Raw genomic sequence first — 15,622 nt, forward strand, 5'->3', positions numbered from 1 at the left:
AACCCCAACCTTAGCCCTGTACATCACCCACCAGGGACAGAGTCAACCCCAACCTTAGCCCTGTACATCACCCACCAGGGACAGAGTCAACCCCAACCTTAGCCCTGTACATCACCACCAAGGACAGAGTCAACCCCAACCTTAGCCCTGTACATCACCCACCAGGGACAGAGTCAACCCCAACCTTAGCCCTGTACATCACCCACCAAGGACATAGTCAACCCCAACCTTAGCCCTGTACATCACCACCAAGGACAGAGTCAACCCCAACCTTAGCCCTGTACATCACCCACCAAGGACAGAGTCAACCCCAACCTTAGCCCTGTACATCACCCACCAGGTCCAGAGTCAACCCCAACCTTAGCCCTGTACATCCCCCACCAGGGACAGAGTCAACCCCAACCTTAGCCCTGTACATCACCCACCAAGGACAGAGTCAACCCCAACCTTAGCCCTGTACATCCCCCACCAGGGACAGAGTCAACCCCAACCTTAGCCCTGTACATCACCCACCAAGGACAGAGTCAACCCCAACCTTAGCCCTGTACATCACCCACCAAGGACAGAGTCAACCCCAACCTTAGCCCTGTACATCACCACCAAGGACAGAGTCAACCCCAACCTTAGCCCTGTACATCACCCACCAGGGACAGAGTCAACCCCAACCGTAGCCCTGTACATCACTGTTACGGGATTTTTGTGTTTAATGACTAAAATATGTATACATTTGACTTAGAATTATAACTAAACAGAATACTACTATATTATTGTAAGAATGAATCTTATTATAATCATAAGGTTGAATGTTATGTGTTCCTTGTTAGAAAGAATGAGTTTATCTTCAGACAGGCTAGAATGATGTCTCTACCCAGGGAGGGGAAAGACCTTGGGTTGGTTGTAGATAGTTTAACAGGTGGCAGACAGTAATGAGAACTCGAACTATACTGCCATTGTATCCAAGAGGAGGATGGACATTAAAACCTATGACATCATCTTTATTATATAACCTGATGTAAAATGTATTATGATCAGTACTCTCGAGAATAAACGCTATTGATTGATTGATTTTAAGACTGGTTTCTGTCCATTTAATGCTGATAATTATCTTACAAATTCTTATTTATGGGCAGAGTGTTTTAATTGAATTGGTTGATAAACAGGAATTAAAATTCCTTTAACAATCACCCACCAAGGACAGAGTCAACCCCAACCTTAGCCCTGTACATCACCCACCAAGGACAGAGTCAACCCCAACCTTAGCCCTGTACATCACCCACCAGGGACAGAGTCAACCCCAACCTTAGCCCTGTACATCACCCACCAAGGACAGAGTCAACCCCAACCTTAGCCCTGTACATCACCCACCAAGGACAGAGTCAACCCCAACCTTAGCCCTGTACATCACCCACCAGGGACAGAGTCAACCCCAACCTTAGCCCTGTACATCACCACCAAGGACAGAGTCAACCCCGACCTTAGCCCTGTACATCACCCACCAAGGACAGAGTCAACCCCAACCTTAGCCCTGTACATCACCCACCAAGGACAGAGTCAACCCCAACCTTAGCCCTGTACATCACCACCAAGGACAGAGTCAACCCCAACCTTAGCCCTGTACATCACCCACCAGGGACAGAGTCAACCCCAACCTTAGCCCTGTACATCACCACCAAGGACAGAGTCAACCCCAACCTTAGCCCTGTACATCACCACCAAGGACAGAGTCAACCCCAACCTTAGCCCTGTACATCACCCACCAAGGACAGCCTGGATCAAGAAAACAACAGATGCTGCACTGTCTCCCCCCCCCCCCCCCCCCCATAGAACAAACACCCCCCCACTGATGGATCAAGGTGCGTCACGTATCTGTTCTTAGCGATAGCCCCATAGATCATCAGTACGCTTCTCTATCGGAGGCTTACACAGGGTAGCGCCAACATCCTCTCAGAGAATAGCCGGGTCCCAAATCCCCCGGCCACCCTGTTGCCCTCAGCCCATGCAGATGCTCTTTCTGAGCCACCGTCACAGCCACCGTCACAGCCACCGTCACAGCCACCGCAGACAGAGCCTTTTTGCCTGGCTGTGCAAAAGGCCCCCAGCTCCGGAGTCTTGAACTATAGGATAATTTCCCTCACCCTCCTGGTGTTCCCCCGGCGGTCCAGTCTCTGCTTAATCCCCAGAATCTCTCTCAACAAGCGTGGTAGTGCAGAATGGACGTGCTGCAGCAGCCTGGTGGACTCTATGGAGGAATCCTCCACCATGTCGCGGGCCGGATTTCTACCCAACCTCTTCTTGCAGGTGACCCAACTTAGTGAACCACGCTCTCACAAGCTAGCAGAGGTCAGCACTCTGATCTGGGTAAGTGGGTGGTGAAAATGTTGCTCCTCCATTATCCATGCTCCTGGCTGTGCAACATCTCTGTGAACACCCAGAGCACAGCGCAGTATTAAGGAGTAATGGCTGACATATATCGACCTGTTCCTGTCGTACCCAAGGTCCCCTGGCCTCCTCAGAACAGCCCAAGCCGTGTCTATCCAGGTACAGAAGTCTCTGCACAGCTTGCAGACAGAAAGCTGTCACTCTGGACCCAATGTCCACCAGCCCTTGGCCCTCCTCATGCAAACGAAGGTGTAACGCTGCAAAAGGCAGAAAGGGCAATACATTTGCCATTTTAACAGACACTCTGATCCAGAGCGAGTGCCTATGTAGCACATGGGGTGTGAAACTTACTCCTCAGCCTTAAGTGTCCCGCTTGCGTCACCTCATTAGCTGGCTTTTGAGGTGGCGTGATCAGCTAAGACACTTGAGGGAGGATGGTCACGTGTGTTTGGGAGGCAGAGGTCCCGAGTTCGCGCCACACGGGACTGGACCACGCAGACTGACTGCGAGACCACACCCTGCGGAGGGAGCCACCAGACGGCAGCAGAGAAAGAGACAGACTGTCTGCTCCTCTGAGACAGATTGTCTGCTCCTCTGACAGAGCACCTCTCAGTCTTTATAGTCTCATAGGACACCACGGTCTGCAGAGAGGATGGCAGGGAAAGTAGCTTTTAATGATTACTATAACAACAGACTATTTTACATTCTCCCAACCTCTCTCTTTCTACCTCTCACGGCCAGCCTGACAGAGAAGAATGGGAGAAATATTAGCATTTTGAAATTGTTTCTTGCACTTTGCCTGTTTTCACCGTCTCTTTCTATCACTTGTCTTTTCCCCTCTCTCTATATACACTGCTCAAAAAAATAAAGGGAACACTTAAACAACACAATGTAACTCCAAGTCAATCACACTTCTGTGAAATCAAACTGTCCACTTAGGAAGCAACACCGATTGACAATAAATTTAACATGCTGTTGTGCAAATGGAATAGACAAAAGGTGGAAATTATAGGCAATTAGCAGGACACCCCCAATAAAGGAGTGGTTCTGCAGGTGGTGACCACAGACCAATTCTCAGTTCCTATGCTTCCTGGCTGATGTTTTGGTCACTTTTGAATGCTGGCGGTGCTTTCACTCTAGTGGTAGCATGAGACGGAGTCTACAACCCACACAAGTGGCTCAGGTAGTGCAGCTCATCCAGGATGGCACATCAATGCGAGCTGTGGCAAGAAGGTTTGCTGTGTCTGTCAGCGTAGTGTCCAGAGCATGGAGGCGCTACCAGGAGACAGGCCAGTACATCAGGAGATGTGGAGGAGGCCGTAGGAAGGCAACAACCCAGCAGTAGGACCGCTACCTCCGCCTTTGTGCAAGGAGGAGCACTGCCAGAGCCCTGCAAAATGACCTCCAGCAGGCCACAAATGTGCATGTGTCTGCTCAAATGGTCAGAAACAGACTCCATGAGGGTGGTATGAGGGCCCGACGTCCACAGGTGGGGGTTGTGCTTACAGCCCAACACCGTGCAGGACGTTTGGCATTTGCCAGAGAACACCAAGATTGGCAAATTCGCCACTGGCGCCATGTGCTCTTCACAGATGAAAGCAGGTTCACACTGAGCACATGAGCACATGTGACAGACGTGATAGAGTCTGTAGACGCCGTTCTGCTGCCTGCAACATCCTCCATCCTGACCGGTTTGGCGGTGGGTCAGTCATGGTGTGGGGTGGCATTTCTTTGTGGGGCCGCACAGTCCTCCATGTGCTCGCCAGAGGTAGCCTGACTGCCATTAGGTACCGAGATGAGATCCTCAGACCCCTTGTGAGACCATATGCTGACACATGCACATTTGTGGCCTGCTGGAGGTCATTTTGCAGGGCTCTGGCAGTGCTCCTCCTTGCACAAAGGCGGAGGTAGCGGTCCTGATGCTGGGTTGTTGACCTCCTACGGCCTCCTCCACGTCTCCTGATGTACTGGCCTGTCTCCTGGTAGCGCCTCCATGCTCTGGACACTACGCTGACAGACACAGCAAACCTTCTTGCCACAGCTCGCATTGATGTGCCATCAGGGATGAGCTGCACTACCTGAGCCACTTGTGTGGGTTGTAGACTCCGTCTCATGCTACCACTAGAGTGAAAGCACCGCCAGCATTCAAAAGTGACCAAAACATCAGCCAGGACGCATAGGAACTGAGAATTGGTCTGTGGTCACCACCTGCAGAACTACTCCTTTATTGGGGGTGTCTTGCTAATTGCCTATAATTTCCACCTTTTGTCTATTCCATTTGCACAACAGCATGTGAAATTTATTGTCAATCAGTGTTGCTTCCTAAGTGGACAGTTTGATTTCACAGAAGTGTGATTGACTTGGAGTTACATTGTGTTGTTTAAGTGTTCCCTTTATTTTTTTGAGCAGTGTATATTTCCCTTTTTCTCCCGCTCTCTTCCATTTCTCTTTATCTCTCCTTTTTTCCTCCCCTTTGTGTCTTTAGACAACTACTCTAACCGAATACTAATGGGCCGTACCTCTGAGTTTCTCACACTGTCCGTCCCTGTAGAGCTAGCCAGTGTTGTGGACTGCCAGTGCCAAGGAGTCACAGAGCTTTCTGCTGTGGTATCAACACACCAAACAACACACATCAGCCAAAAGGGGTCGTATGAACGTGACCTATACGCTTTATTTTTTATCTACGTTACCTAAGTGGACACTCACACATACACACATCAGTATTCAGCAACCATTCTCACAGAAAGCCCTTTCCCAAGACTATAGACGGATTCACCATACTGCCCTGTCTCTCCTCTCTCCCTCTCTTCCCTCTCCGGTTCTCTTTCTTTCTCTTTATAATGGATAGACAGTACCCTTTCACCGTCCCTTCTCCCTCAGATGGACTCAGCTGGCCCACTCATTAACAGGGGTGATGTCATCATTAGGAGCTCTTGGAGCTCACACAGGGCCATGCTCTGGCACAGTGACACCCTGTTAAACTCTCCATTTCACACCATCGTGGATCTGTCAGGAGCCATCTGATCTGTGCCAGACTAATACAGACCAGCAGAGTGTAACTCCACCTGTGGAGAGAAACACTGGTCTCCAGCCCTGGACACACACACTCCTGTTAGATACACAGCCTCTCTTCTACCCCCTAGTATGTACAAGGCAGGATTTAATTCCAGCCCAGCTCTAAAACTCACCTGATTCAACTACTGTAACTAAGGTCTTGATAATTATGGAATGCTTGAATCAGGGTGCTGGGCTGGAACAAATACCTGCACTTCCTATAGCTCTCCCAGGACAAGGGTTGGTGACAGCGGCTGTCATATCTTAGTGACCTCACACTAAACTCACAGCATGGGGCCCAGTTCGATCGATATGAAGGACATATCACTGTTAGTTAATTGACTTTTTTCTGCCTGGTCGGTCGATGACACAGTGACAGTGGAGGACCTCTGGATGGGAGTATTAAAACTATAGCTGATCCCCCCCCCCCCCCCCCCTCTGGGCGACAGGAGGTGGGCTGGAGGGAGGGGAGTGGAGTGGTGTGGGGATTCAAATATAATTCATTCTGTAGACATTGCACTGTACATGTAACTGCCAAAATAAATGAAACACTTGAGTAAATGAAGGATGCAGAGTATATTGAAATCAGATGCTTCCACACACATGTGGTGCCTGAGTTAATTAAGCAATTAACATCCCATCATGCTTAGGGTCATGCCCAGTTGCCCATTATTTTGACTACCATGGCTAGAAGAAGAGATCTCAGTGACTTTGAAAGAAGGGTCTCAGAGGACCATAGGGGGCTTAAATGGTGTGTGTGTGTGTGTGTGTGTGTGTGTGTGTGCGTGTGTGTGTGTGTGCGTGTGTCTCAGTCACCAGATCTCAACCCAATTGAACACTTATGGGAGATTCTGGAGCGGCGCCTGAGACAGCGTTTTCCACCACCATCAACAAAACACCAAACTATGGAATTTCTTGTGGAAGAATGGTGTTTCATCCTTCCAATAGACACCTGTAGAATCTATGCCAAGGTGTACTGAAGCTGTTCTGGTTTGTGGTGGCCCAACACCCTATTAAGACACTATGTTGGTGTTTCCTTTATTTCGGCAGTTACAAAGTCGGCAGTTTAGGTTGGAGTCATTAAAACTCGTTTTTCAACCACTCCACAAATTTCTTGATAACAAACTATAGTTTTGCCAAGTCGGTTAGGACATCTACTTTGTGCATGACACAAGTAATTTTTCCAACAATCGTTGACAGACAGATTATTTCACTTATAATTCACTGTATGACAATTCCAGTGGGTCAGACGTTTACATACACTAAGTTGACTGTGCCTTTAAACAGCTTGGAAATTCCAGAAAATAATGTCATGGCTTTAGAAGCTTCTGATAGGCTAATTGACATCATTTGAGTCAATTGGGAGATGTACCTGTGGATGTATTTCAAGGCCTACCTTCAAACTCAATGCCTCTTTGCTTGACATCATGGGAAAATCAAAAGAAATCAGCCATGACCTCAGAAAAGAAATTGTAGACCTCCACAAGTCTGGTTCATCCTTGGGAGCAATTTCCAAACGCCTGAAGGTACCACGTTCATCTGTACAAACAATAGTACGCAAGTATAAACACCATGGGACCACGCAGCCGTCATACCGTTCAGGAAGGAGATGCGTTCTGTCTCCTAGAGATGAACGTACTTTGGTGCGAAAAGTGCAAATCAATACCAGAACAACAGCAAAGAACCTTGTGAATGTGATGGAGGAAACAGGTACAAAAGTATCTATATCCACAATAAAACAAGTCCTATATCGACATAACCTGAAAGGCTGGTCAGCAAGGAAGAAGCCACTGCTCCAAAACCGCCATATAAAAGCCAGACTACGTTTTGCAACTGCACATGGGGACAAAGATCGTACTTTTTGGAGAAATGTCCTCTGGTCTGATGAAACACAAATAGAACTGTTTGGCCATAATGACCATTGTTATGTTTGGAGGAAAAAGGGGGAGCCTTGCAAGCCGAAGAACACCATCCCAACCGTGAAGCACGGGGGTGGCAGCATGATGTTGTGGGGGTGCTTTGTTGCAGGAGGGACTGGTGCACTTCACAAAATAGATGGCATCATGAGGGAGGAAAATTATGTGGATATATTGAAGCAACATCTCAAGATATCAGTCAGGAAGTTAAAGCTTGGTCGCAAATGGGTCTTCCACATGGACAACAACCCCAAGCATACTTCCAAAGTTGTGGCGAAATGGCTTAATGACAACAAAGTCAAGGTATTGGAGTGACCATCCCAAAGCCCCGACCTCAGTCCTATAGAAAAATTGTGGGCAGAACTGAAAAAGCGTGTGCGAGCAAGGAGGCCTACAAACCTGACTCAGTTACATTCCTCCTTACTCTGTCAGGAGGAATGGGTCAAAATTCACCAAACGTATTGTGGGAAGCTTGTGGAAGGCTACCCGAAACGTTTGACCCAAGTTGATCAATTTAAAGGCAATGCCACCAAATACTAATTGAGTGTATGTAAACTTCTGACCCACTGGGAATGTGATGAAAGAAATAAAAGCTGAAATAATTCATTCTCTCTACTATTATTCTGACATTTCACATTCTTAAAATAAAGTGGTGATCCTAACTGACCTAAGACAGGGAATTTTTACTTGTATTAAATGTCAGGAATTGTGAAAAACTGAGTTTAAATGCATTTGGCTAAGGTGTATGTAAACTTTCGACTTCAACTGTATGCCCGCGCCTCGCATACACACAGTTATGTACTGTATCCATCTCCTCCCCATCAAACCCCCATAAGTCCACAGGTAATCACGCAACACAGCCCAGGAAGAAATGACCTATCTATCATATGAGGTGTTTTTGCAGGTTAACTCTCATCAAACACTGTGCATGAGCCTCAGAATCAATCAGCACAATACACCTTATCCTTACCGCATGCCCGGTTTGTATGCCCCTCTCACTGTGTCCTGATTAGCTGAGTTAGAGAGATCGCTAGCTAAGGGTTAGCAGCACATGGCTCAGCAGCCTTAAACAGATACTAATCAATACAGGGCCCAGGAGGGCTGCAGACGTGGGAGACCCAGTGCTCTTTGAAGAAGGAGCCCCACTGCAGCACAGCACAGAACACAGGCCTTTTGAAGTACACCCTCTCTGGAAGATAACCTTGGGTTGGGTGGACATGACCAGGAATAGAACAGGAGATAGGCAGGGTGGGTAGATTTTGTTCTAACTCAGCTTGAACACAACACGTTTAACTGATAGTGAGAGGGCGATCTCTCTGTGTCTCTGTTCTGCTTCCTCGCTAGTCTCCACCTCGGTGCATCATGCCAGTGTGTGTGTCACGTGCGTGTAATATGATGGTGTCCTATCATGCATGGATGGTATTCTGAGATGTGTCTGTAGGGATGGAAGGAATCTTTCAGTCAGGTCACATCGTCCCCCCCTTCGCTCCAACCACTACATCAACAACCACACTAGGAACACTTCTGAGAGGGTGGCTGAGAGCAGTATCTCATGAGTCTAAGGGTTAATTATGGGAGAGCCACAGCCTCATATTGTTGAATTATTCAGCCTATCCCTGTGCTCTATGTGAGTAATACAGACTGACATCAGGCATCCAGAGGTTTTACCAGCCGTCTCTTAGGTGCCTGTGAAAATGTGACCAAGAGGAAGAATCCATCATTTAATGAGAGAGGCAGATGGCACCCTAAAGGGCTCCGGTCAAAGTAGTGCACTATGTAGGGAATAGGTTGCCACTTGGAAGCAGGCCAGCTACAGTAGCTGTTGAAGAAAAGTTAGCCTACCGATAAGGGACTTCATCCACTCTGGGGTTTAAAAGGTCTGTGAGACTTTAGCCACTCAGTCAAAGTAGGCCTCACATTTTTTTTACACACAGTGAATTGCCCAAAATAAACTGAAAAGATTCACTAACACACTACAGTAAGTGTGCAGAAAAAGTTCTCTTAGCATTTCAGTATTTTAGATAATTCTGCACAATAGCAGCATGATCAGATGAGGGATAGATTCCCAGCCAACTACACTATACCCTACAGTGGTCAAGACATAATGCAGTGGGCTAATGCTCTTTCCTAATAGACCTAAGTCATTCTCCTCGCTCTGAGAGTCAATGATAGACGGTCAGTAGCTATACCGTAACTCACACTAACGCTTTAGCATAGACATGCAGACATGGATCCATTTGCTTCCTGTCAAGGTAAGGTGCTGTTGGTGAGAATATAGTCGACAACACAGCAGTACTGTAGGCGGGTTAGGGCCACAAAGGTGTGTGTGTAATATGTATAGCAGAGAGGAATATGGGGCAGACATAGATACAGGTGTGTGTATGTGGCATGATGTAATGTGTGTGTAATGTATAGCTATAGAGTGAGGGAGGCTTTACAGGCTTACATAGAGGAATGTATAGCAGAGAAGTGTAGATAGCCTGTTTACTCTACCCAGCTCCTCCCAGACACTGGTGCACTTTACACAGGAAATGGAAAACTCTCACTTCAAGCACTCTTAACAGTTACTGATATTCCCTCATCACTTCCTCCCTGGCCTTATACTCTCTCCATCTCTCTCTCTCTCTCTCCATTAGAGATTGAGTTTGCTAAATGAAGTAGCTCTGTAAACATACAACACAGTACATATACAGTGAGCTCCAAAAGTATTGGGACAGTGACCCATTTGAAGTTATTTTGGCTCTGTACTCCAGCACTTTGGATTTGAAATGATACAAGTGCAGACTGTCAGGTATTGGGACAATGTCACTTAAATGTGTATTAAAGTAGTCAAAAGTGTAGTATTTGGTCCCATATTCCTAGCACACAATGACTATATCAAGCTTGTAACTCTACACATTTGTTGGATGCATTTGCTGTTTGTTTTGGTTGTGTTTCAGATGATTTTGTGCCCAACAGAAATAAATGGTAAATAATGTATTGTGTCATCTTGGGAGTCTCTTTTATTGTAGAATATGTTTCTAAACACTTCTACATTAATGTGGATGTTACCATGATTACAGATAATCCTGAATGAATCATGAATAATGATGAGTGAGAAAGTAGTGAGTTGTGCGTTGTGAGAAAGTTGTGTACCCCCACAAAAATGCTAACCTCCCCTGTTATGGTAATGGTGAGAGGTTAGCATGTCTTGGGGGTATGATATTTGTGCATCTGTAACATTCTCACTCATCATTATTCACGATTAATTCAGGACTATCTGTAATCATAGTAGCATCCACATTAATGTACAAGTGTTTAGAAAACGACTATATTCTTATTTAAAATAAAAGCGACTCCAAAATGACACAATACATATTTGACCATTTATTTCTACTGAACACAAAATCATCTGAAACACAAAATACCCTCAAATTAAAGTTGACAGCATGCATTTTAACCTCGTGGTAATTGTATCATTTCAAAGTGCTGGAGAACAGAGCCAAATCAAAAGAATTGTCACTGTCCCAATACTTTTGGAGCTCACTGTACTACATGGTACTATAACCTACTCTTTGAAAACTACTTCCAATGAACAAATTAATGCACCAATTCCTGGATGGAGTGAGTGTACGTTACGTTCCCAAAGCAAATAAATAACATGAGCGGAGCCTAAATATACCTCCCTTCAAAACCAATCTAATGGGCTACTGCGGAGCAGGCTGATTAACATCAAGCTGTCAGTAGATCTTATTGCCAAGGCTGGTCCTTCTGGGTCCTGTCCCGTTGTTAACCAATGGCTATTAGATTATACCAGGCCTTCTGAAGAACTCAATTACCTAATGATTATATTACACCAGGAATCAATTACATCATGTTTTAGAACTAACAAAATTACTTAAGACGTAGAGCAGAAGGCAGACTGTCACTAGGTTAATGTCTGAATTAGAAAATGTTGGTTTAAATTCAGGTTTAAATTTGGCTCAGGGAAATATCTAGCATAAACACTTGATAGTGCTTAGAATCACTGACTCCTGCTACCTGTACGCTGAGGAGATCTTGTTAGGTGCTTGAGTTGATAATTAACAATCAGGCTTGTACATTCCCATGAAATGAAACTGACTGTCTAGCACAACACTACCATGATGAAAGCAGAGCATGCTATGATGAATCATTTATGACAAAGTCTCTCTTTTTCCCTTTCATCCAGTAATGCTCACAGAGGGAACACGGTGGACTGTTTCCAGTAAAGCTCACAGAGGGAACACGGTGGTCACGGCGGACTGTTTCCAGTAAAGCTCACAGAGGGAACACGGTGGTCACGGTGGACTGTTTCCAGTAAAGCTCACAGAGGGAACACGGTGGTCACGGTGGACTGTTTCCAGTAAAGCTCACAGAGGGAACACAGTGGTCACGGTGGACTGTTTCCAGTAAAGCTCACAGAGGGAACACGGTGGTCACGGTGGACTGTTTCCAGTAAAGCTCACAGAGGGAACACGGTGGTCACGGTGGACTGTTTCCAGTAAAGCTCACAGAGGGAACACAGTGGTCACGGTGGACTGTTTCCAGTAAAGCTCACAGAGGGAACACGGTGGTCATGGTGGACTGTGTCCAGTAAAGCTCACAGAGGGAACACGGTGGTCACGGTGAACTGTTTCCAGTATGAAGTAGCTAAAGTAGCTTTCCTTCTGAACTGAACCTAGTCTAAATGAGCAATGAGGAACAGAGTAGTCCAGCTCACAACACATCAAGAAAAACCTAAAGAAGTGGATGTTTGATACTTTACCAATTTTAGCAGGTACTAACCCTGCATACTGCCATATGCCCCAAGTATAACTCTGCACCCCAAAGCCAACTGTCAGCCCCAATAAACCAATCAAAGCTCAGCTTCAGTTTAAGACGTGACAGTTTATTCAGTTACTTCAGGACTCAGGGAAGATGATGAGGCAATTATAGCTACAATGGCCTTTTCCCCGCAACACCAACTGGACCAGACCACCGTGTGAAAGACTACTATCCACAGGACTAGTAAAAGTAGGAAATCTACCTTTTCTCAAAGTGGTAAAGAAAACCTCTTATTACAGCGACGTGAGATAACTGTCAACAAATAGTCCAATCTAGATAGATCATTCTGCGATCAGTATAGCCCTTTTCCCAGCAGCAGCGGTATGCCTGAGAAACATAGTGATCGATAGGAGTTAATTGAGATTAAATTAGGTATTGAGCTGACTGATGGAAACCTATACCAGATGAAGACTTTCTTTAAGGATCAGTGGCCATGGCCAAGGGGGAGAGAGGAGGAGAGGGTGGAGAGGAGGAGAAGGGGGACAGACAGCAATAGAGAGAGAACTGGGGGTGGTGTAGCAAATGGGGATGTGTGAACTTTACTCCTCAGCCTGAAGTGTCCCCACTCGCGCCGGTGAATAGATAGCTTTTTAGCAAGCAGTGTGATGTCCTTCACAGTATCACAGAAAACAGAACGAGGTGGGGGAAGAAAGAGAGGGGGAGATAGAGAGAGTGGAAGATGGGGTACTACAGCAAATGCTGAGCTGATTTGACATCTAAATACACATGGTTTAAACTGCATATGACATATACAGAGTGGACAGGACAAGTCACAGGCATGCCTTCATTATTGGCTGCCTACACCATGTCCAAACCAATCTAACAGCGCTTCAGAATGTATGCCAGGTCCACCCACACACACACACACACACACACACACACACACACACACACACACACACACACACACACACACACACACACACACACACACACACACACACACACACACACACACACACACTGACCTTCAGTTACTGTAAATGCATTGTCAGCTGCCTACAGACACACCCGTCTGTATTATAGCTAACAAACCAGTGAATGAATACTGCCATAAGATTCCATACGGCAAAGAAAACACAGTTTGTTGCAGATCGACAGAGTATTTGTAAAAAATGTATTACACCTTGGCACAGTGTAGCTAATTAGCAAGAATTGATTATTGAAATGAACAGGAATCAATTACCAACCATGTTAGTGAAGAACAGACTTGGGTTGAAAAACAATTTCAAATATCTCAATTTACTTTTACATACATTGGAAAGTAAGTATTCAAAATATATATTTTTATTTGAAAAGATGAGTAATTTTTATGTATTTGGTAATACACTTGGAAAGTTCTAATACAATTATTATTATTAGAATAAAATTCTAATACACTGACTCAAATACACTCCCATGCATTTACCCAGGTATTTGAAAATAGTATTTGAAATAAGTATTTGCTTGACTATTTGGTTTATACAAATAATCATTAAAATACATAAAAGTACTTGTTTTGGGCTGTGGATTTGAAAATGCTTACATTTGGAAAATACTCAAATACTCCGATTTTTTAAAACTTTTACGCCATATATTCAAATACACATTTAGTTGAACCCAAGTCTGATGGAGAAATATGTATTATGATTATATGTAGTGTAAAGGTGAAAAGGCTTGCTTTGATTAGACCAGTAATATAGAATTATGGTTAAATCAAGTTCTGTCAGGCTTGATGATGCCCTTGATTTGCTTTGTAATCTTATTTTGTTTTTATATCAAACTCTAGTGAATTTAAAAATACTGACTGATTTATTGTGAAGCACGTGTTCACTGGGAACAATCAGAGAACAAGATGTGGGGAAGAAGAGAGACAGACACCAATTCTGAACAGAGAACAAAGGATATGGAGAGGAGCGAGAGAGAGAGGAGAGAATAGGAGAACAGAGGACAGAGAGAAGAGTGAGAGAGAGAGAGGAGAGAGGAAGAGGAAAGGAAGAGAGGACAGGAGAGAGCACTGTCCGACTCTGATGATTTTAGAGGTGTGACTCTTAGAGCAGGACATGACTAACACAAATGTGGGTGTGCCACTGAGTGAGTCTGCCAGCCAGATAGATAGTACCACTATAGTACACCATTCCCTAAGTACCGTATAGCGTACACAATGTTTCACAGACCTACTTTTTGAATAGATGGTTAACACTTCCCCCCATTGGTGTTCAAGTGTATTGCAGAATTCAGTATCTCTTAAAAAAATCTGTTTATAGAGGCATGCAAAAGCTGTTTGACACATAATTAACAACCCCCACCCAGGCACGCAAAGTAGCCTACCACAACAAACATATGATATTCCATTGCACCAAAATGCGCATCAGTAGCACACCTTGGAAAGTCCATACCTGCGAGTCAGACTTGCGCATAGCATCAAGTTACTACGCTACTCCCTGCTCGGACAACAAAGCCCTCTCCGTCCCCTCCCAGTTCTCTGCTGAGGCCTGTGTATCTCTGACAGACTCAGATCCGCTGTGGGGTGTCTGACTGGTGCCAACTTCTGTGGATGAGGCGGGGGGCCCTGCCCAAATCTCGCTGACATCACCCATCCTTTAGAAGGGATGTAGTCTACCCGCTTGGGGCCGAATGAAGATGGATTTGGAGGCTAACTAATAAATGCATGTTTACGAATACATTTCCAGGAAGCACTGAACTTATATCACATGGGCCAATGTTTATGGTTAACTTAGGGTGTTATTTAATAGCGTGTTTTAAGTGGTTGATACCTCTTGTAGCTGCTCCAGCTCCTGTCGGAGCGCCTCTTGCTCGGCCTCTAGATCCGAATATTGCTGCTTCAGGGTCTGGTTCTCCTCCAGAACCACCAGACCGCACTCCGCAGCCCGGATCTTCTCCCGGTTCGCCTCCGCTAGCTCACGGGTCAAACGCTCCACCTCTGCCCGGCACTGCTCCACCGTCTCCCCGCATCCTCCTCCAGCAGCCATCGCCCTCCCTCTCTTCCCCTTCTCTCCTCTCCTCCTCGCCCCTGCGTCAGATGGGCAGAGAAGCGGAGGAAGAAAACAGATGTAGCCTACCGGACAACAATCTCCTCACCTCCTCCGTTGGAAGGAATCAACCGAGGAGTTTAAAAACGCATGAAAAGGGCGTTAACATCCCCGGAGCGAAATGATTGTGAACGAGAGATGAATCCCTCCATCGCTGATGTGTTGAATTGAACGGTTTCCCCTCTAGGCGTAGGGTCCAGCATCATCCCCTTTCCTCTTCTTTTTTTGCTTATTCATCGGGATGCGGACGCCATCTCTCTCTATTGCCATGAAGCAGCGGCAAGGTACACACAACTCTCGCTTATCCGTCTGATGCCTGTGGCTGTGACGTCGACCGTTCACCGGCACATCTCTCCCTCTGCCGTACGGTATGAATACTGCCCGTCACGCTGGGTTGGCCCACAGACAAGGAGGACC

The 15,622-nt window shown here is 45.9% G+C and overlaps 1 protein-coding gene across 1 annotated transcript in view; it reads right to left on the reverse strand.

Annotated features, from left to right (window-relative positions):
* The window catches only part of LOC120031836 (protein bicaudal D homolog 1-like), a 34,696-nt gene extending 19,551 nt beyond the window's left edge, over positions 1–15,145 (reverse strand). Inside the window, exon 1 of the mRNA XM_038977655.1 lies at positions 14,930–15,145. Within this exon, the coding sequence (XP_038833583.1) occupies positions 14,930–15,145 (216 nt within the window). The remainder of the gene's footprint in view (positions 1–14,929) is intronic.
* Positions 15,146–15,622: the final 477 nt, after the last annotated feature.

The sequence above is a fragment of the Salvelinus namaycush genome, chromosome 38, assembly GCF_016432855.1.
Source record: "Salvelinus namaycush isolate Seneca chromosome 38, SaNama_1.0, whole genome shotgun sequence".
NCBI lineage: Eukaryota > Metazoa > Chordata > Actinopteri > Salmoniformes > Salmonidae > Salvelinus > Salvelinus namaycush.